Consider the following 22188-nt stretch of genomic DNA (forward strand, 5'->3'; position numbering starts at 1 on the left):
TCTATACCGATCTCAGAGACTAATGAGCGAGAGACACAATCTGCTCGTCTCTCTCGCGGTTCATTCTCCCTCGTCGAGCCCGAATCGACGGTCTTGATGTCGAATAAATAAATCTCATGATGATCTCGAGTCACACGCTATTCATCTATCCCAAATAGAATAAGACGCCGTATCACCGCCATACCATTACTCATATTCTCACCCCAAATCCGTTGAAAGTGCCGCTGTCCAAGCCACTGACTATACACCGCGAGATCAAGATACTCGCCCTGATACCCGGTAATCTGAACCTCGTTAAACCCGGACTCGCTGTGCATCGCACAGAACAAGATCGGCACCACCACCCCCGGCCATTGACACGCCCGCGACACCTCGACCCCCGTCGCGCAGAGATATTGGCTGACGCCACATCGATGACAACTGTGACTGTTGGCCGCGTAACGGATCTGCTGGCGAAACCGTTCCACGTCGCCACGATTCCACGATGTCCATGGGCAATCCTGCGTTCCGTGGCTCGAATCGCGACCGTCACGGCTCGAGAACCAACAGTACACGCATCCGATCGTCATCTCGGTTAATGCCTCTTCCACTCGCCGTCGCTCCTCTTCATCCTGCCGGGTACGAGTACGGACCTCATGCTCACCTTCGCCGCAACGATCGCAACGGACCCACTCCGCGTCGTCGACACATGACCGTGCCAGTGTCGGCCCGTCGAGATATTCACTCATCACTCGTCGACGACATGTGCGGCTGTTGACGAACTGGGCCATCACCTGGGCTTCGACGTCGAGATGGCGACGCTGAAGACGGACCTCGGCGGCGCGCTGGGTCACGAGAACCAACGAGTCCACCGTCTCACCGGCTCGTCCACCGCGACCACTCTCCTGGGCAAAGTCGATCATACTCCACGGGATGTCGATGTGCAAGACGAAGACGATGCCCGGAATGTCCACGCCCGTACCGAGCGCCGACGTGGCCACGATCAACCCCCCTCGCTGCACCCAACGCTCGAGTCGCTCGGCGCGATCGACCACCCCGGCGTGGTAGTGGGCGCAGTCGAGCCCCGCGGCCATCTCCTCGCACTGGGCCCGCGACAAGCAGTACACCACGCCTTTCTGCCGTGCACGGAGTAAGTGCTCCTGCCGTCGACGACACACCTCCAGCGCGGTCGACTCGAGCTCGCCGGGACGGCAGTGCTGAACGCAGTAGCGATGACCCGGTCGGATGGTAGATGCACGGATAATGCGCGTGAGTCGGACGGCCATACTCTCTTCCAACTCGAACACGCGACGGGGGGGCAACGTGGCGGTGAGTAAGTATGTCGGGCACCCCAACTCGCGCACGTGACGGAGACGGGACAGCTTCGCCCGCCAATGACTGTCGGTGAATGTGGTGTGGCATTCGTCGACAAACACACGCCGCAACAGCTCGCTGTCTCTCAAAACCCGACAGTATGTGCTGAATGCGGGCGTGACCGCGGCGTCGGCACTCACGATCACCAGACGGGCGGGATTGTTCTCGCCGTGGTGCCACTCGAAACAATCAATGCCGGCCGCGCGCAATCGACGCGCCATGTCGTCCACCAACGCTCGAAACGGGGCGATGAAGATGCTGACCCCGCGCGTCTCGAGCACGACGGGCAGCATGGCCAGTAGCGTTTTCCCTCCGCCGGTCGGCAGTACCACGGTCACGGGGGTTTCGGCGTTCAACACCGCGCGGACCCCTTCCTCCTGTTCACGGGAATGAAATCCCACGGGCCCGTCGCCAAACAATCGATGCATAGCTCCCTCGATCTCACTCGACGACGCGGCCACGGGGACGGCGGACGTGGCCCGTTCAGACGCGGGGGGCAGCGACAGAGAAGCGAACGAAGTGGTGCTCGGACCGGCACTCCCGGCCTCGTCGTCAAACAAAGCACGCCAACGGGGCCGTTGCTTCTCACTCGACACCTCCCATGACGATCGACCGTGTCGTTTATGCGTGGCCGTGTGGCTGATGGTGTGAGCGCTGGACCCTACGACGGGCGATGGTCGAGCCGGCGTGACCAGAGTCTTCTCCCACATCTGCGAACGCACACTGACCAAGCCAAGAAATCGATGCCAGCCCTCGCTCAATGGTCGAAATGTGTCCAACGAGCGTACACTCAAGTGCTTGATGATGTCCGCGGGGACGACATATCGTGACGCGCCCATGGCTTCCGTCCGTCCACTCTGTAACTCGATGGGATCCTCACCTTCCTGTTCCGGTTCCTCGATCTCGCCCACCTCGTCCTTGGAGCCTCGGCCAAACTAGTCACCGATCACTCATCGTCCCACCCCAATGGCGATGTGTCGAAAGTCCAGCGTGTTAAATCGATGCCCGAGTCCGAGAGCCGTCTCGCGCTTAATGACCCGCGTTAATTGGTCGGTTTCCCACGGGCCCTTGTCATTGTGCCAGAGATGGTCACTCGGGTCGAGATTCTGCGTCTCACTTAATAATAGTTCACGAAACGGTTAAATATAGACCAAGTACAAGACCGCCAGCTAACCCACCCGCCACAGCAAGAAACGTGGAATGACCTTGGGAGTGTCGAAGAGTTGCTGGGACTTGTGGTAGCGGGTGATGATGCAAGCACTGCCGTCGATGATGAAAAAGTTGCGATCGGCCGTGGCGCCATTACGAAATCGAATAGCGGTGATCTCGGTACCACGACTGACGGGTCCGTATGTTGAGTGCATAGCGAACAAGAGTCGTTCGAGAAAGTATATGGTGTGCTGAAGCCATCGTCGAACCCCGCGGAGCTGCCACGTGCCGTTGACACGAAATAGACGTCGTTTACCTCGTTGTGTACTGGCTTTCGCCGCCATCCAGTCATAGCCATTGGCCAGCTGATTCCTTTCACGTTTCAAGAATGACCAGCCACGACGGGTGAATGGGAGATCATCCTCCAATTGATCCAAATCGACGATGAATCGTTAGGCCAAGTTCGATGTCCACATCAACTCGCGCCATAATAGCTCTTCCGCGCGTTCAATGTTGCTGATAATCATGGAGCGGACCGAGTTGAGTGGAATAGATAGTCCATGATAATAGATGATTTCGCCATCTCGAGACCAAGTCATACTGCCGGCATTACTCGTATTAAGTGCGATGTACTTTCCGTAAGCGAGTAAGTTGATGAGCTCACTCATGGGCGTACTACTCCCATCGACTAAATATTCACGACGATAACGTTGAAACTTAAGTCGTCGCTCATGGCTATCGGGCTGGGTCTCTCGCTTGTGCGCCGGAAGTAGAATCTCCACGGCCAACACTCGAATGGACCAGACCAAACCGGCCACGACATAAGAAAAGTTGATCGCCTCCCTGAGTCGACGGTTTTCCTCGTCAATGCCGAGTACGGCGACAAAATGAATTAACCCACTCTTGAACGGCTCGCCACCGACATGATGAAAGATAAATTGCTGAAGAAATAATTGAACCGCCTCGGTCTTACTCGAGTCTGTAACTTGACGACCTCGAGCTTCATCATCCTTAAATGTACATACGGAATTCACCATGTTCGTGGTTGCTTGAAACTGGTTATCAGTCCATGGGAATAGCTCACGCGCATCTTTCATAATGTCTTCTGTTGTGTCATCGTTACTTCTCTCTGTGTTTGGTGTACATAATCTGGATAGTTGTTCATTATTATCGTCATGATTATTATTATTGTTGTCATCATCATTATTATTGTTGTTGTTATTATCATCATCATCGTTATCGTCATCATTATCGTTATCGTCATCATCATTATTATCGTTATTATTATTGTCGTCGTTATTGTCATCATTATCGTTGTTATTGTCATCATTATCGTCGTTATTATCGTCATTATCATCGTCGTTGTTATCGTCGTTATCATTATTATTAGTAGTATTGTTAGAGTCTATCTCTTGATATAGTGTTCGAGATCTTCTAACTGAAAAGATATTAGTTTGTATATGATTAAACATTGGATTAGATATAGTTGTAGAAGATTGCGGATTACTGGTTTTATCGTCGTTTGTACATTAAGGGGATTGAGTAGAATGTGTACGCCTTCGGGTCTAAATCTCGAAGTCCCATACTCGACAAGTATAACAGATAAATCGTCGAATGTACATGAAGTATCGATCCTCACTGTCGGCATTTTGAAGTCGATTGAATGGTCGGGCGGAAATCACGGTCGCCTGTTCACTGCATAACCAACGTCGTGACTCATGATCGAGTGTAGTAACACTATCAGCCGACCAGACGGTAAGTCTATCAAATATATTCAAGATCTCTTGTAGTACTGGCTCGTTCTTCTCCGACATTCGAGTCGCCCACGCAAGATACACAAGATTGCGACCGTGGAAATGATCTTGCCATTTGGTTCGATTGTACCAACCGATGCGATCTTATTTCAACAACCCTATCTCGAGTCGTTACATTTTGGTTTCATGGACGGTATCAAGCACGACTCTTTTCTCCTGGAGACACTGCATAATTGTTCGAGCATTGTCACCAGCGAGCGGGACAACATCAGTCGGATTTGAACTAGATGACTGCCGAACTTCGTGGCCGTGGATTTCTCGTGCGGTCCGGACACTAGATGGACTGGATATCGATGTAGTATGGGGTAAAGAATTTGAGACTGAGCGCACAACAAAGTATTTTCGGAGTCCTCGAGAAACGAAAAAAGTTTGCGCTTGAACCTGACTCCAAAAAACCGGTTGTTATATTGTCTTTTTCCATTGATGGTGATGACGAGCGTGTTGTTCAATGGTTTTAATATTGCTACTAATATTGCCACAGAATTGCGCCGCACAAAGAAACGCTGGAATCGGTGATGCGAGACCGTCAATAGATGGTTGATATGGTGATGATATATTTATCTTGTCTGGTCTAGCATAGACTTGGCCCTTATGGGCAGAAAGAATCTCTTTTCGTTGCTGAAGACTAAGATCTCGATGCTCATTTCGAAGATGTGACTCGAGAGATAATATAGCGTACCCATGAGTGGTACAGATCAATAGACGGTATTAATCGTGTAGTATTGTAGTTATAGTATAATAATCGAAGATATAAAGTAGTTACGCGGTTATATACTGTACTAGTATACTAACCTTATTCGTAGTTTAATTCTAATAGTAGTTATTCAATCAGTAGTAGAAGATATATTTAAATTAAAATCTACTTATATAATTAATGTGTCGCTCTTAAATGTATATACGCTAAGACTTAATAATCATCCAACACCTAAACTCTAAAATATCTACGCTTACCACCCGATATCCACTATGTCTGCGCAAAAACTAGAGTCCAATGTGTTCGTCCTTGTGATACTCTCCAATGATGCTGCTCTCTAGCATATTGTTCCATGCTCTTTGAATGAGAACTCACCCACTCACAGCGAGGATAGTTACACTGAAATGCAGGAATAGGTGCACTGAGTCCCTCAATGGGTGGAGAGTTAGGAGGGGGGGTTAGAATCTCCTCTATCTGAACGATAACTTGGTGCTGATGTTTCTCTATAAGTTATCGACGTAAAGATAGCGAAAGCTCTTGATGCTGATTTCTTAGATGAGTGCTGAGGTTAGTGATTGTATAGCCGTGGCGTCGATAGATAAAGATCTGATACGCCTCGTTATACAAAATGAGGTCTTTAGATATAATCATATCATTCAAGGTCGTTGTAGATTTAGGAGGTAGTATAGTGATACAAGGATCACGAGGTATAGGTAGTTTTGGCTGAGAAAGAACCATAGCTGCAGTATAGTCGGAGGGAGCGCGAGAGTCTCTTGAGGGAGCTGGCGCTGGGTGTACAGTGGGTGCCACCGGAGGAAATCATGTATAATCAGACTATATATTTACACGGACTTCTTAGAGCGGCACTCGACTGAGAGTCGGGATAAACTCGAGGAACTCGTGCCACTGCCGAGAGACTTAGCGATATCGCTCTAGGAGAGTAGGTTGCAGCCTACTAGGGAAATCAGTGTCGATGCCATAATTGACGGCACGTTAAAGTGGTTGGTGTCCACTTTGCCAAGCGAGAACGCGGCACGAAGAAGCCTGAGGGCTGACGTCACGATATATATCCGTCGGCTGGATCATATATCGCAGATACTTTTCGGTCATGGTGATGATGGCCTGTCGATAGAGCTGAACATCGAGGGGGACGCGAAGGATGGATCGACTTGTTTAGCGAAGCCATCGAGTCATGTCGCCGACTATCCAAGGACGAGGAAGAGATTGGTGGGCAATGAAAGAGTTGGAAGCGAATAGATGGCTCGTGGTGCTGTGGCCAAGACACTGGTGGAGGAGGAGGTCGACGAATGGCTGGATAAAGACCATGTAGTAGTAGACTAGCTGACCAACGGAGGGGGGAAGAAAGCGAGCGGCGTAAAACTCACAATAAGTGATACGCTGACTTTTGAATACACGGCTAATGGAGAGGACCGATCCCCCATAAACATAGATCCCATGGGCGTTAGTTAGCCCGTTCCAGGCTTCAAGGCTCATTAGATCGTGGATACAGGGAGACTGGCCACCGCAGATAAAGAACAGCTGAAAGAGAAGGACAAGGAAGTCTTCATAAAGTCGAAGATACTTTTAAACCGCGGCGTGGACCTATCGGTTGTGCTTAATGAGCCCCTGTTGACAGACACGGGTGGAGAGGTGCAGGTAGGCGCCACGGAGACCATTCTGTGCTTCTTGAACGAAGAAATATCTCGGCGTCGTGTGGCTAATGAGGTCCCGAATGAAATGGAGATTGTAAGAGAGAGACCAATCATATATGAGCTGGCGGCGAAGAGTCGAAGCCTGGTCAACAAGGCCATGTGCAAAAGACCGAAATGACTGCAATGACAGCTGATACTTCGCGAACGACAGAGTTTGACCGTCATCACTTCAATGAAAGAAGAATGTCGGTCCTTCGGAGTCGAGAAAGTGACGACCAAAGGCCAGGAGACTAGTGAACTCGAGAAGGGAGGTGAGGCACCCGCCACAAGTATATCGTTGTCGTATTGCTTGAAGATGGACAAGCTGTTCTCGTCGCGGTCGAGCTGAGATCCCTAAGCTGGGGTAGTCGGATATGGGAAGTGTCGATTCGAGGAGAAGGAGAGTCTGCTGATGGATCAACGCAGCAAGGGTCTATGTGTACGCTCGCGGACGGTGGTATCCCTGCCCTCCTGCCGTGAAACCTAAGACACCGCTGAGGAAGACCAGAGTGGTGGACTGGGGGCGGCCGTCAGTGTATTCCTGTGTGCAGAGTGAGACACTCAGTTGAAAGACCAGGTCAGAAAGAGAAGGTGGGTGAGATTGGGTATTATCTGGACCTAATAATTAAGGGCCGACAGTGTTATCAAAATTGTCTAAGATATTAGGCCCGATGGTTAGATAATCTTCTTCTTCAGAGAAATAATTATCTTTATCTGTTTCTTTATTGTCTTCAATATCTTTAATATCTTCTTTGGCCCCCTTATTCTCGTCTTGATCCTCGTCTTGATCCTTATCTTGATCCTTATCTTGATCCTCATCTTGATCCTCCATAGTACTATCTTCCCAAGAAGGGTGACCTGGATCTTGAGCTGCCATTTGATCCTATATCCTTAATATAAGACCTCGCTAATCGCTTGTGATTGAAATACCCAGACTGGATTAGGTAGTGTTTGAGAGTTATATATAGCGAAGACAGAATATGAGACATCTCTTCCAGTATTGTCGGTATCTTCGTCGAGTTAAGTCATGAAGAACTAATTAAAAGGGCCGCTTAAACGCTCAGTTAGGCTCTCGACTTTATAACCAGCAGAGAAAGGCATGCGGTGTCGCGCGAACAGTATCTTCACATCGATCAAAGATACTATCGATGATAGTTAGAACTGAATAAATGCGAGTCTCGTCTCCACATAAACTGCGGATTTCGACTCCCTAAGATGTAGAAAATTTATGGCTTGAAGAGAGCTCACCTAACGCGAAACCTTCTCCTCGCGTCCGTCGAGTCGGTAGCTGGGTTATCCGGAAAAGGGTCTCTCGAGGAAGGTGAGCGTAAGTCGCGATCCAGCCTGTCCGCTCGAACCAGGGAGTGAGGTCTGACTCGCTCTGCGACCGTAGATTAAACGTCGAGTAAGAGGACGCGATCCGTTCTTTTTCCTCCTGATGAATCGTGAAGAGGAGAGTCGACGGTGGAGGAGGGGAGGGCTGTAGCCAGGTTCGCGCGTCCACGGCACCCATTATTCTCGGTTGGGACGGCTTCTGGTGGCTGACTTAGAAACGCTTTCGCTTGCGAGAAACAGGGTTCATTAAAGGCGCCACACTACTGATAAGAGCGACGATCTAGTATTGCTGTGCTCTCGGGCCGGTAATGGCCCACCGCTGTAGAAGAACACATCAATAATCCTAACTGTCAGTGGCATCGGACTGTTCTATGCGATAGTGGGCGGAGAGATGTCGCCCTAGAAGCTGTTGGCTGGTTGTCCGAGTCGAGCAGTGGCCGCACGCGAATCCAGAAACCGTGGCCAGGGCCGTATCCTCTTGGGATAGATCGTTTCGAGGCGTCAGTTGAGAGATATCCGTGAGATCGAGTGTCGTGAGGTTTTCCAACTGGGACCGACGCGAGCTGTCGATCGAGTGAACCTAAGAAAGATACTGCTAGACAGACCTCGGATCAACACGTAGGGCGCGTTGACATAGCGTACAAATCAACGCGTTTTCAGGAGCGCTTATCGTAAGATTATAGCTGCGAAGCTAGGAAGAGAAGATCATAATGCAAAGAGAAGATAAGATAATCGTGTACCCGTGAAGTCAAGTCTTGGAAGGATCAGCTAGGATGGAAGAGTTAATCGTTCAAAAGATCAAGGCGAGGCTATATTACGTTATCATGAGGCTAAGCCACAGAACATTTGGCGCTACAATAAATATGACGCTACAGGACAAATTTGGCGCTACACTCAAAGTTTATTTCCATTCCGCGCGTTGATCTGCCGCGAAAAGGCGCTACAGTCTGTGCCTAGACTACTAGGGCTATAGCTAGGTTCACATATTCACGGCACCCATTATTCTCGGCCAAGACAGCTTCTAGTGGCTAACTTAAAAACACTTTCGCTTGCGAGAAACAGGGTTTATTAAAGACGCCACACTGCTGATAGAAGCGATAATCCAGTATTATTATGCTCTTAGGCCGGCAATGGCCCATCGCTGTATAAGGATATATCGATAATCTTAACCGTCAGTGATATCGAACTGTTCTATGTGATGATAGGCGGAGAGATATCGCCCTAGAAGCTGTTGGCTAGTTGTACGGATCAAGCAGTGGCCGCACGCGAATCCAGAAACCATGGTCAGGGCTATATTCTCTTGAGATAGGTCGTTTCGAGGCATTAGTTAAGAGATATCCGTGAGATCAAGTGTCGTGAGGTTTTTCAACTAGGATCGACGCGAGCTATCGATCAAGTGAACCTAAGAAAGATACTGCCAGACAGACCTCAGATCAACACATAAGGCGCGTTAATATAGCGTATAAATCAACGCGTTTTCAGGAGCGCTTATTATAAGATTATAGCTGCGAAGCTAGGAAGAGAAGATTATAATATAAAGAGAAGATAAGATAACCATGTATCCATAAAGTCAAGTCTTGAAAGGATCAGCTAGAATAAAAGAGTCAATCATTTAAAAGGTAGAGGCGAGGCTACACTACATTACTATAAGGCTAAGCCATAGAACATTTAGCGCTACAATAAATATAACGCTACAGGACAAATTTGGCGCTACACTCAAAGTTTATTTCCATTCCGCGCGCCGATCTGCCGCGAAAAGGCGCTACAGTCGAGTCCTGTCCTACTAGGGTATATATTCCTTTATAGAGGAACCCCCTTATCCTGGAACTCAAAACTCCAAAGAACGGTGGCCTTATCATCCTGTGAGGCAGAATACATGGCCCTAAGAGATGCAATCAAAGAACAACAATATCTAAGGGCGCTAATCTCAGAAATAGGTGCCTCAGGCCTCGAAGTCACTAATATTTATAGTGATTCAAACTCAGCCATCGAACTTGCCAGAAACCCTGTCTATCACGCTCGAACTAAGTATATCGACATCACATATCACTATGTTCGAGAATGCACTCAAAAAGGCTTAACCAACCTTAACTGGACCTCAACAGAAACCCAGTTAGCCGACGGCCTAACTAAGGCTATTTCTAGTGAAAAATGGACTCAGTTCATCACTGGAATAGGCCTTCGAAATCTATAGCCTTATTAAGGCTAAAAACAGCTAAAACCTACTCAACTAGGCTCAGCCAAAAACAACAAGTCTAAAAGACTTTTCACTCATTTACGAATCTGTCTAAGGGACATCAATATATTCAACAATATTGATCAACAAAAAGGAAGTTATCTTCTCCTATGTCTGGCTTAAAGCCCTATATAGATGAAGTTAGCGCCTTCATCAACGACACAGATCACAACAGTACTTTGATCAAGGATATTTCCTTATTGCGCAGTGAATTACATTGATTAAGCAACTAACCGGAGCATTATGACCAGGCGACACTAGACTACCCGGAAGGACAACCCTCTTACCTACCCCGCAGGAATAGGCCCCTCAATTCTACCAACCACTGCACCACCAAGGCAATACAGCAATTAGCAGGTCGATTTAGTGCTTTTATTAGCACAGAAATCAAGGAATCAAATATATAAACCCTGAAAATCAACAACAAGGTTCAGGGTTCGATCCTCGCTAAGGTCAAGAAAATAAGCCTATTTTTGACGAAAAAAGGCTTACGGGGGTGTGTTGACTATATGTGAATCCTCACTATAGTTAGCGAGGCAAGGAACCAACCCCAGGGACCCAGGAGACTAAGCCTCGTGACTATCAAAGTCCACAGCCTCGCCCAGACACCAACTGGTCAACCACAGCCTCACTCAGCCAGCTAAGTTAAGATCATGACTCACGAGTGAAGGCTATGACTCACGAGTAAAGGTTATGACCCATAATGCTTGGTTTCTTCGTCGCTTGTTAGCTATTTAAGGAGGGCTTAACCCACCTCGAGATGAAGTCCTCCAAGCTTCACTCACAACACTCATTCATAGTTATCCTTGTATACAAGGCAATTCACGCTATTCCCCGCCATTATCTCCACCATTCCCCACTATAACCTGGTCCTCTTGACAGATGGATCACCCCATGGATGGATCACTCGCTCTCTATGCCAAGACCTACTTTATATGTGGACGGGTCACCCGTCCACGGCGTAATAATGGTAGGCGCTCGAGGAACAACACTCCTCAGGAGTGCGCGCCAAGCCAACTTATCTTGACATAGCTTAGCGCACTCCCGAGCTTCGCACTTTTCACGCAAGCTACTCGCATAAGGAACTTTTCTTCCTTATGCTTAGAGTCTTGTATTAGAGCGCACCTCTAGATAGGAATATCTCAACCCTCTATTGTGTTATCACTCTGCCTGTTCTTCGAGCAGTTCCTAACACCTGGTGGAGCGAAACATAACACTGAGGCACTATTTCTAACAGGTTAACATGACCAAGAGAGGTCGAGTGTGTGACAGTCTTAGGACCCACTAGCCCAGGGGTATATATTTACGGAGAAAGGCAAGATAATGATAGCCTCACTCAGATCTCCCTCAGCCAGTCATTGGGTCAGCGCACGTTAAAGACTCGAGGAGCTTCAAGCCCAGTGACACGAAGGAGTAGTTCCACCCCTTCTTCGATCAGTCCACCCCTGCATTGAGCTTTCAAAAAGTCGATCAGTACTATCAGCATCCCAGTCGTTTTTCCATGATATTTTGAGTTCTGGGGGGCTTTGTCGTCCCCTGTCACTGATTCGAGGTAGAATCTACAGTGTTCTCGAGCCAATCTTTTTGATAATATTTGGCCATTTCGGACAAGTTCGTGGTTATTCACCGTTCCGCTAATCGCGAAACCGAAATTCCAGCAAACCAATCCCGCGATGTAGAGACACCATAGGCAGTGATGGGAATGCACTGATTCGGATACAGAGCATAAACGGTCCCTGAGGATTTTGGCGGCATCTACCACTGTCAGTGTTTGCAATTATCCACTAAAACGTTCAATTTCGTACGATTGACTCCGAGGAGACTTCGTCTTTGTGTCGCCCAAGACCGAATTCTACTCTTTGACTTCAAGTAGTCGGAAGTCCCACAAAACTTGCCTTCTATGGGATTTTTACCTGCAACCGTTTGTAGATCAATGGCAGTAACCTCATACAATGTATATGCAAGTCGCGCCATGCAGAAGCAACTTCGCCAGAGATACGACCTGATAGAGGGTGAAAGTTGATTCTGGTTCTTGGATGACTCCAATGCCACCAGATACTGTCTCATGATGTCAGCCACATTCTCCAGAGACTCGCTTGATTTGTTGGCAAAGACGTTATCGCTTCGCTTGACTTTTTCTCTTGCGATTGCAATCATGCCATGGAGTACGGCGTTGGAATAAGTAAGCAACCTTTTGGGTCTGTACAAAGGGGAAATAGTCCACTCGTCCTTCAATATGGAGATGAGTTGCGGTTGTTGTTCTATCACCTGCAGTAATGTATCGGCCCAATCCTCAGCAGAATTGACGTACCAAGCCTCTTCAGAGATTGGAAGCGTCAAGTGAACATCAACTGGATGTAGGACGAGCTCTCCACCGTGTAGGATAGATTGTTTAATATCCAGCACAAAAGTCTCTAGGAGAAGCCTAGTATTCAGTAATGTCAGGTTCAATCCACGGATAATTGGACTTCCATGTCACCTTTTAATTGACTCCTTACGTATCCATACGAGCCAAGCTCTGCGGGGCAATTCCTGTCCATCCTTGGAAGGGGAATCTGAATGTTGTAATGATCTTGTATCTAGTCGTCGTATAGCCTGTTACATTAAGCTATTGTCGAGAGCATGAATTTTTTCGTGCACCTACATCAAGTAAGACATTGTGGAATGTGACGGAAAAGCCATATTCTTCTTGTGTGCCTTGGTATCGAGCAAAAATCAAAACGAAAAATAATGTTTGAACAAGCCAAAGAGGAGGTGAAACTGTGAGGCATGGATGCTTTATGTCCCTTGTGAGCTAAAGATGAATGGAAGAGCAAGGGCACTTACGCAGATCACTTCTTTTCTCAATATTCGTTGGACAGTGCATGCCATGTTCAATTCATGAGCGTCTTCGCTTCGCATAAGGGCCCATCCGAGAGAGATGACAGCCCATAGTAGTTCAGGGGGGGCAACATCTCCAGCAAATTCTGATTCCATCTCTTCTCTTGTTGGGAGAAGCAATTCATTGTGGAGAATTGGATATTCGATGGAGATGTTTCGGGCGTATAGATGAATCCCTTGTTTCATACCACTTAAGGAGAAAATGCGATCTCCGATATCAATGTCGCCCATGGATCTCAGAGCAAGAAGGAGCTCTGTCCTTTTCTTGGCGGTCAGAGCATTACAGATTTTGCGCCCGCAGCTTGGTGCCTCGTAATCCTTCCAGCTTGACACTAGGAGTTTCGTTGATGTTTCTTGAAGATACATGGGTGGTGGGCTATCGGCAGGGCTTGATCTACTAGGCATTTGGTCGCCGGAGTTTGATGTGCCAATACCTTCCGTGTCAGATTCTGTAAGTCCAGTCTCAATGAGAAGATTTCCAGGAATCTCGGAAATGCCATCAGCAGCAGAAAATTTATGCCTGTGAGAAGAGATGCGATGCAGGAAGAAGAGGTTTTCTTGTTCGTCTGTAGAATCGTTGACGGCATCAGGAATGCAAGTATCCCGGCCGCCATCAGTGCAATCCGTGGCTTTCACATCACTAGAAGATTCCTTGTAAGTAGATTCCGTCGATTCTTGTGCTTCGCGCATGGAATGCCTATGGCGCTGCCACAAATCTCGACGGACGAAAGTAGCTGAGCAAGATGGACAAGTCCAAAGCCTTGCAGCCTGGTCTGATGCACGAGCTCAGCAATATTTCTAAAATTAAAGCTTGTGGTTCTACTCACGGTTCAGTTGATGCCTTCTTAGATGTTCAGCTCTTGTGAAAGCCTTCCCACAACCATTGAATGTACACATATGTTGTCTATCGTATAATATCTTCGACGTGCCGTCGTCGGCACGTCTGCTGCGACTTTTGGTGACACGCATCTCAAGTTGAGCCTCTCAGCACCCAGTTTGCCGCAAACTGTGCTTCCGGCGCATGAGATATTTCTCTTTGCTAGCGTTGATCCAAGATTATTGCAGCTTTATCGAGAACGTGAAAAGATTGTGGTTGTAGGGGCATGAAGAGAATTAATTGACTAACTGCAACAAAAGTAGACTTGCCGCTATATATATGTGAGAGCTCGTAAGCTGTAGCGGGAACAAATATTACCGATTCCGACGCTTAATCACAAGGTTGACTAATCACGTCGTTGTCGCTACTTCGGTTGACCTTCCTCAATCAGACACGCTGGTTGCTGCGATTCTTCTCTTCAGGGGAATGCCTTCTGTTACCATATCACTCAATGGCTTTTAGATCTTCTTCAGCTATTAGATTGGACGAAATACACCGCTCTTTGATCTAGGGCGAGCTGGATCATCCCCCTAGCTAAGAGGAAATTGATCTGAGAAGATCGAGCTTGTCTGGGGCCTGAGGTGTTGGGGGTCATATATTTGGGGGTGCCGCCTGCCACGATCGAATTCTTTATCATGGCATCGTCTTAACGCTTCATCGTCGAACGAATCTTTGCACCTTTTGAGACATTATTATGAGCATTAGGGCGGTCCCGGCCGCTGTTATCGGCCGAACCTTGTCGAAAATTTACGAAGAAAGAAGAATTCCTGCCTCTCATCAGCTACATAAATGATCGCGGTTAACCCTAACTAGATTTTCATCAGGCAAAACTCTCAGCTTTCCAGCAAACATCGACATCATGCATTTCATGACTCTTATACTTCTTCTGTGTCTTGGCGATACCTTCGCTGCCACAGGTAATAACAGACTGGGCCGGAACATTGCTTTCAGGTCTCTAAACCGGTCGAACCATACAGGCCAAAGACAAACCCCGCGTTCGGGCGCAACCTCTCCATATATGATTCGTCCCAAGGTCATGATTATCAGCACTGTGAGACACGCAAGAGACTCTATTCACGAATGCTGCTGATAAAATGGCAAAATTTAGTTTGCGCCAGAAGCCGATGTCTGGTATGATACGACAATTGATCTATTCGCGAAGAACGTTACCGTTACCGGTTTGTCGCCTCTTTGGCCCGATGTACATTGTTCTGGAGATGACACTGTTTGCCAGATTACTTCCGGGCTGGGCGGTATGTGTAGATTCTGCAGTCCCCGATGATTATTCTAAGATTTTCGTCCAGTTGTCAATGCAGCTGCTTCAATGCAAGCTCTCTGGATGTCGCCTCATTTCAACCTCACGAAGACATACTTTCTTGTAGCTGCGATTGCCGGCATCAACCCATACGAAGGAACTACAGGCTCCGTCACATTTGCCGATTATGTTGTGAATCTTGACCTCCAGTACAGCCTTTCCGAGAGCGATATGCCTGCAAATGGCTGCAACTTCTTTCCTCTCGGCGCAGACAGACCTGACTCCAGCAATCCTGGCGCGTACCCCACCAGCTGGTTTGGCTGGGAGGCCTTCGAGCTCAATAAGAAGTTGACAACCAGGGTTGTTGAAATCGTTTCCAAGACACCGTTGAATGACTCTGCAGAAGCTGTTGCGTATCGTGCGAATTACGACTATTCACCGGCCAACAAAGCTCCTGGGGTCAAGGTATGTTCTAGTGGCGCTTCCAATCTATACTGGTCTGGTGCCCGCACAGGCTTCGCGTTCTCGAATTACACAAGGCTCGTGACCAATGGATCGGCCACATATTGTGCAACCAATACCGAAGACAGCGGACTCCACGAAGGCCTTTTCCGTGGTGCAATAGCAGGAAAGCTAGATTACGGCCGTGTAATTAACATGCGCACCGCCAGCGATTTCGATCGAGCCCCACCAAATGTTGACCCATTTTATCATCTGTTCGAGGCTGCGCAAGGTGGATATGAGCCAAGCCTCATCAACATTCGGCTTGCAGGCATGGCGATTATCAATGACATCCTCACGAATTGGGATGAGATCTACATGTCTGGAATAAAACCATCAAATTATATTGGAGACGGCTTCGGATCTCTGAAAGACCAAGAAGCTAAAAGAGATATTGGGTAAGCCTTGCCTAGCCCTTCACCATCCAGTCTGTTGAGCTGACCGAGACCTCTTAAGACCTCTACAACCTATCTGGGATATGATACCATACTTCTAGATGAAGTAGGGAGTGTAAAACTCAGCTATTAAGATGGAGTACAAATGTGTCTACGGTGAACTATAAATTGCGTGGTGATTATTGGCGCGAAAATATGCAAATGGTAACCTGCCATTCTGCGATAGACCTTTGTTATGCTGTGAGGATATCTTAGGCTTTATCCCAGGCTTTGATCTCATGCGGAAATCCGGACCACTGTGCTCTCATCAACTTCAAATATAGATTGCTTAATTGACAGTTTCGCGCAGCAATTCCTAGAAGAGCACTTTACAGATCCTTAACGATTGTTCAACTGCGGGCTAAGACATTTCATAGTCCCTAAAATGACGACATTGGATTGGTCTCCTCCAGCGAGTTCCGAGCTGGATTGGATATTTCTGCGAGCTCATCCAAATCACTTGTTGCCACGCAGAGATCTACTGGATGATCGTTGGCTGATAATGCGCTAGCACTTGCTGGCACTGTAGAGAATGGCGGGGCGAAGTTCTTTGGAGAGCATGAAAGCAACAATCAGCGCTCAGGTTCCCTCCACAAAACACTGTCGATATGTAGATCGTGTAGCAACTCACTGTACGCCCGGCGAATGTTTGACGGCACGACAGTGCCCAAAAAGGCGACATCACGCGAATGAGAAGACGGAAATCTTCGTCGTCTCAGGATAATTTGGGCGACGGGCAGGCTCTGAAGGTATTGGCAGGGTGTTCGATATCAGGGTGAGCTGGATCCTGGCCGGACTTACTTGTGGTGACTTTGTCATCTCTCGCAGAAACGTTATCCTCACCCGTGTGAGCGACAGGATTCAATTCCTAGATGTTGTGTTCTGATAAAAGCCTTTGGTGAGTTTTAAGAGTTGAATTCTCGCTGTCATCTTCTGGCTCAGAAAGAAGACGACACTAAATGTCTGGGTGGGTAAAACACGGAGTGGGTGCTTGAGACAGTGTATAGGCGACCTATCCCGGTGTCCTTGATGAAGTCGAAATATCATCTTTCATATACTTCTGGCCTGCATGAATACTGCCGACGATTGGGGAGGCATCGTGATAGGGGAGAAGGGTGAGAAGAATGGACAAAGCCGCAACCACTGAGCAGCAGAAGTCTTCTTCGTACAAGGATCATACTGTGGGAAGAGGGCGAGGCGGGGCAGCAGGCGCAGAAGAGGTTGAAAAGAGAGAGCAGTATAAAAGAAACGATGAAGCCATGCTCTGAGAATTCGGTCAGGCGATGAAGACGCTTGTCACGAGACGCTGTGATTGGCTAGAATAGTCAGATCCTCAGCGCCTCGGTGGACAAGGGACCCAATAAGGAGGCGTGTCACTCGACATAGTCGAGTGTACACTTTCAAGGCGGTGAGAGGATACAAGAGGAGATCCCCTCCCGAAATAGGCGGAGACGACTTCCTCGCTCTTCAAGCGATGAGTCGTTGTTACATAGGACTGTTCAATAGACTACATTGCATCAACTACCCCTTCGCAGGGCTATTCCCAGTGAAGGTCCTGACAACGCTCCTCAAGACATTGCCTGGCGAATAAACTACATTACTGTGAAGGACCCCCAAGATTCAATGGCCCTGGCCAACGGTTGCCTCCACCCCCGTACTAAGAGAGTTCAGCCGGCAAAATCCTCATTCAGCGGAGTGGGCAGGGATCAGACCTCGATAAAGTCGATCTCGTTCACGCACGCACCAGGTGGAAGATCTAGAACCAGTTCTGCACGTCCGGAGTGGCGCCGGGCGCTTGGATCCCCGCACTCCAGAGCGACATTCAGCTCCCAGCCCTATATGGAATCGAATCCTACTGGCGGTGGTAAGATTCTCGTTTACTTGACTTTTACAAATGTTCACTTGATTTCTGTTGCCAAAACAAAATCTGTTCTTGGTTGGCCTCGGAGAGTGGCGCGGTGGCCGCTACACAGAGCCTTGAGTGGGTGATTGTGCTACAGTACAGCAGCCTTTGCGGACGCTTCTTATACTCAGATCCGTCCTGCGTAAGAACGACGGTTGACAATGGGAAACTATATGCGGTGTTTAGGATTCTGCCCATCTTCTTCAAGGTCAGGCATGGAGACCGTACTGCGGTTGTGGGGTCTGCCCGGCCTGGCTCTCATCGTCGTTATGTACCTCTGGATCTCTGCTGGGTGGATGCCTTCGCCCAAGGTAAGGGTATTATCTTGTCCAAGACATGCGAGCACGATTGTAACAATCAGCCAGGACTTTTTACATTCGCGTGGACAGCATCTATGGATGGAGCACCCAGAGAATCCCGTGCTGCCTGACGAGGCGCATTGGGATCAGACGGGCACAGTCTTTGACTTGGGATTGCTGCAAGAGAATGTTACAGTTACAGGCCAGCCTGCCGACCTTTATTTCCTTCAAGTGGGCGCAGAACCCATCGAAACCAAACTAGTATGGCGCATGTGGAATTCATGGCGACCCCGTGGAAGCATTGGGTATTCAACGTCGACAGACGGAAAGACCTGGAACCAGACCCTGGCCGTATCCCTGCCCCCAAATGGAGGCTGGGAGCACGCGATTAATCGACCGTTCGTGAAAAAGATTGCAACTGGAAAATATGGCATGTGGTATACTGGACAAGGTGCAGATCTCGGGGGTCTTGTGGACGGATCCATTGGTTACGCGGAAAGTCCAGACGGGATCATCTTCACCAGAACCAGTGGTAAACACTTCATCTACCCTTCCCAATTTCTATGGCGCTGACTCTCGTGTACAGATAAGCCAGTATTGAAACCTGAATATCCATGGGAGAAAGATGCCGTCATGACGCCGACAATCGTCGACCTCCCAGGTGGCGCACTGCGCATGTACTATGCAGGCGGCGAGACGTACGAGCCTGATTCGATTGGTGCGGCTCATTCTTACGACGGTGGGCATACATGGATCAAGTTTGGAAACCCGGTTCTGACGCCTGATCAGAATTCTGGTAAGGTCGGTGAATGGTGGGACTCGTACAAGGTCACCAGCCCCCACGTCATCCTCGGCGACGATGGATACTACTACATGTTTTATGCTGGCTTCCGAAACGTTGACTATTCTTCAATTGGAGTCGTTCGGTCCAAGGATGGATTAACGTCTTGGGAGCGATTGACAAACAACCCAATCATTGACATCATCCCGGGAACTTGGAAGTGCGACGCAGCCTACAAGCCGTTCGTGGGCTGGTCGGAAGATCAACAGGAATGGCTCCTGTGGTACAATGGACGATGCAATAGAGACGAAAGGATTGGTGTTTCGATCTTGAAATCCCGGACTTTTGGTAGGTTTATCAAGCGGTGATAGCAAACTGCGCAGAGTGGTATTATGTTATCATGTCTCAAATTCCTCAGTCCCTGGGTTATGGTCCAGCGAATGTTCAGCCGCCATCATGCACTTGGGGTAGATGATCACGTCAGATTCTCAGCTTGAACTTGGACTTGTAGAAGCTGCACCACAGGCGCCTTCAACTGTACAGCCATACTACAAGTCAATCGCTAGGGATTGGAGTTCTCAATATGTTTCACTCTGCCTGAATATGTGCTTTAATAGCGTTGCATTCTATTGTAAAGGTGTCGGCCAATCTTCATTTAGAATCTTGTACCGTCCATTACAGCCCATGCCGTCGGGGGGCGGCTTTGGTCTTCTTGCATGAGCACGAACGTCAGTACAAACCAGCCGTGTTGGACTCGAGGCCGCAAGGTCAGTTGCTGCTGCTCAGCTTGGTGAGTATGAATAACCGGACTCTGACCCATCTAAACACAGCAACCTCAGCTAAGGTTGGTCGTGAGTGCTGGCGCATATCGCCAGACAATCTTGATCGTTTTCCACATTTGGACACAGCTGTAGTCTCGTCTGCATCTGCGCAGAATACTCGGTGATACCAGTAAGATTCATGATCATTTCAAACGATCTAGCAGCTTCGTGGAAATGCTGCTCAAATCCAGGGTCGGTAATTTGCGCGCGGTTAGAGGCATCTTCATTTCGCAGCCACTGATAAGCGGGATCCAGTAGATTGTCAAAATCGAGAATTGGGACGACATTTTGATTCAGACCATGTACAAGGTCTGTGAGATCTTGTGGTCCGCGCGGTACGCCTTGGAGCCGCAGAAAATCGCCCACGTCAACCACATGTGGTGTGCACAAGCTCTTTCCGATTTCACGTTGTTGGTTTTGCAGGTATCGACTCTCGACCGTCTTTATACCGTCCTTCTGAGCTTGGGCATAGTCCAGGACTCGAATGCCAGGGAAACTTGAATCAGCGTAAAACTCACTACGCCCGTCGACGATTCGGCGTTGAACAAGAGAGACGCTGTTGGGCCATAGCAGCGTTCGGTTCGTTCTCTGTGCAATCTCCACGGCGAACGCAATCTGCTGTAGGACGGCGTCAGTGGACCCTGCCACGTTGACCATACCTAGGAGTGGCGGTGGATTGCTGTAATAGCCATCAAGGTCAGCGTATCCTCCGAAATTTGCCCCAAAGTACGTTTTGAGGCCCTTCTCCACGCAGGTATAGTGCACCATTGGAGATTCTTCGACAAAACCGGCAGCCAGATTTTCCAATGCAAAAAAGGGAAGCCAATCCACATTTATAAAGTTGCGGAACTTGGACAAGGAAAGATAATGGACTTTCAAAGAGTCTCCCATTTCTCCAATGATGTCGTTCATGACGTTCTGGTCCCAGGCGTTCGTTTCTAGCCAGCGGTCATAGCTGCTCTGAAAGAAGTGTTTAGTCGCTGTGCTGGCTTTGGCAAAGAACCATCCAATGTTCGCTATCCGACGGAAAATGTCCATCTCGTCCTGGAATTGTATATCCCAACTTTGGTCAGAAAGTGGTAACATGTCCATGAAAGGATCTCCTGAGCCAGTAAGGAAGACATCGCCATCGAGAAAAACAAAGTTGTACCCGTTTTGTGCCAATTCAAGGGTAATGGTAAACTGTCGTGAGACATCATTCATCAGTATACACAACGCTGAACCGAATGGAGCTCACCTAGGATACAGACCTTAGCGGCGGCTACCTGTTTCATTACTTTTGTGTTAGAAATCATGTGAACGCGCCAGCCATGATAGCTTTTTTCTTTCAGGCATGCTTCATCCAGACAGAGAACCACCAGATTTCGACCGTAACCCCATAGGTCGAGGCGCGCACGAAGATTGCGAAGGGCCTGTATGTAGTTTGAGTCCCCAATGGTTATGATAGGGACTTCGTTTTGCGAGATCCCTTGTGCGTGAAGCCACCCGCTAAAGTTGTCACCGTTGGTGTCTGCGGAGACTGCTCCAAGTTCGCTCTCTGGCGTTTCCACGTCAGCTATCTTATTCGAGACCCATTCGGACAAAGTTCCATAAGCCTTCGTTCCCCATTGTCGCACGTTGTCATTTCGAAGCGCAATCCAATGATGTTGTCCTAGTAAAATCAGGGCTAGGCTTAACAATGCTGCTAATAAAACGCGCTGCTTAAAGCTGCGAACTATGGCGGTGAGGGTGGTCATCGAGCCTATTCAGGATATATTTCACCTCAGGATCTTTGGAAGGGGGAAATGATAACACTGGACACATAAATACGAGGAGTATACCGGTCCAGCATAGATAGAACGATACTCTGCTCAATCTCTCAATGGGCTTCAAACGTAAGCCTCGGACGAGCAAGCCTTTAAAAGGGCTTTCAGTGAGACCGCAACGACACAAAACTTACGCCACCCCAGAACTACTGACGTGCCGGCGCTATTGCTGCCAAGTATTGCTGCCGGTCTCAAGTCTGAACAGAGTGCAGGTTGGGTACTAGATATTGTGCTGCCAAAGCATCAAGGGGGTCCGGAGAGACCTGCGTCCTTGCACTAGTTCCCCGCAAAAATCGCACGGGGCAAGCAGCGGAGTTTTAAGCACTGTTCTTACAGTAAGACTCAGCTCGGACTCTTGAA

The 22188-nt window shown here is 48.5% G+C and overlaps 6 protein-coding genes across 6 annotated transcripts; 2 read left to right on the forward strand and 4 right to left on the reverse strand.

Annotated features, from left to right (window-relative positions):
- Positions 1–137: 137 nt before the first annotated feature.
- PV08_03724 (uncharacterized protein) lies at positions 138–2846 on the reverse strand (the record flags this gene model as incomplete). Its single annotated transcript, XM_016378075.1, has 3 exons — positions 138–2288; positions 2316–2465; positions 2532–2846. The coding sequence occupies 3 exons, from the start codon at positions 2844–2846 to the stop codon at positions 138–140; spliced, it is 2616 nt and encodes an 871-aa protein (XP_016236752.1).
- A 108-nt stretch (positions 2847–2954) lies between these two features.
- On the reverse strand, positions 2955–3599 carry PV08_03725 (uncharacterized protein; the record flags this gene model as incomplete). The annotated part of the gene is made up of 1 exon (XM_016378076.1): positions 2955–3599. The coding sequence occupies one exon, from the start codon at positions 3597–3599 to the stop codon at positions 2955–2957; it is 645 nt and encodes a 214-aa protein (XP_016236753.1).
- An 8437-nt stretch (positions 3600–12036) lies between these two features.
- On the reverse strand, positions 12037–13842 carry PV08_03726 (uncharacterized protein; the record flags this gene model as incomplete). The annotated part of the gene is made up of 4 exons (XM_016378077.1): positions 12037–12697; positions 12752–12867; positions 12917–13048; positions 13099–13842. 4 exons carry the CDS (start codon positions 13840–13842, stop codon positions 12037–12039), a joined length of 1653 nt encoding a protein of 550 aa, XP_016236754.1.
- A 1046-nt stretch (positions 13843–14888) lies between these two features.
- PV08_03727 (uncharacterized protein) lies at positions 14889–16187 on the forward strand (the record flags this gene model as incomplete). Its single annotated transcript, XM_016378078.1, has 3 exons — positions 14889–15080; positions 15138–15282; positions 15334–16187. 3 exons carry the CDS (start codon positions 14889–14891, stop codon positions 16185–16187), a joined length of 1191 nt encoding a protein of 396 aa, XP_016236755.1.
- Positions 16188–18520: 2333 nt separating this feature from the next.
- On the forward strand, positions 18521–19570 carry PV08_03728 (uncharacterized protein; the record flags this gene model as incomplete). Its single annotated transcript, XM_016378079.1, has 2 exons — positions 18521–18953; positions 19008–19570. 2 exons carry the CDS (start codon positions 18521–18523, stop codon positions 19568–19570), a joined length of 996 nt encoding a protein of 331 aa, XP_016236756.1.
- Positions 19571–20041: 471 nt separating this feature from the next.
- On the reverse strand, positions 20042–21759 carry PV08_03729 (uncharacterized protein; the record flags this gene model as incomplete). The annotated part of the gene is made up of 2 exons (XM_016378080.1): positions 20042–21205; positions 21301–21759. The coding sequence occupies 2 exons, from the start codon at positions 21757–21759 to the stop codon at positions 20042–20044; spliced, it is 1623 nt and encodes a 540-aa protein (XP_016236757.1).
- Between the last annotated feature and the right edge of the window lie 429 nt (positions 21760–22188).

The sequence above is a fragment of the Exophiala spinifera genome, assembly GCF_000836115.1.
Source record: "Exophiala spinifera strain CBS 89968 unplaced genomic scaffold supercont1.3, whole genome shotgun sequence".
Classification (NCBI taxonomy): Eukaryota; Fungi; Ascomycota; class Eurotiomycetes; order Chaetothyriales; family Herpotrichiellaceae; genus Exophiala; species Exophiala spinifera.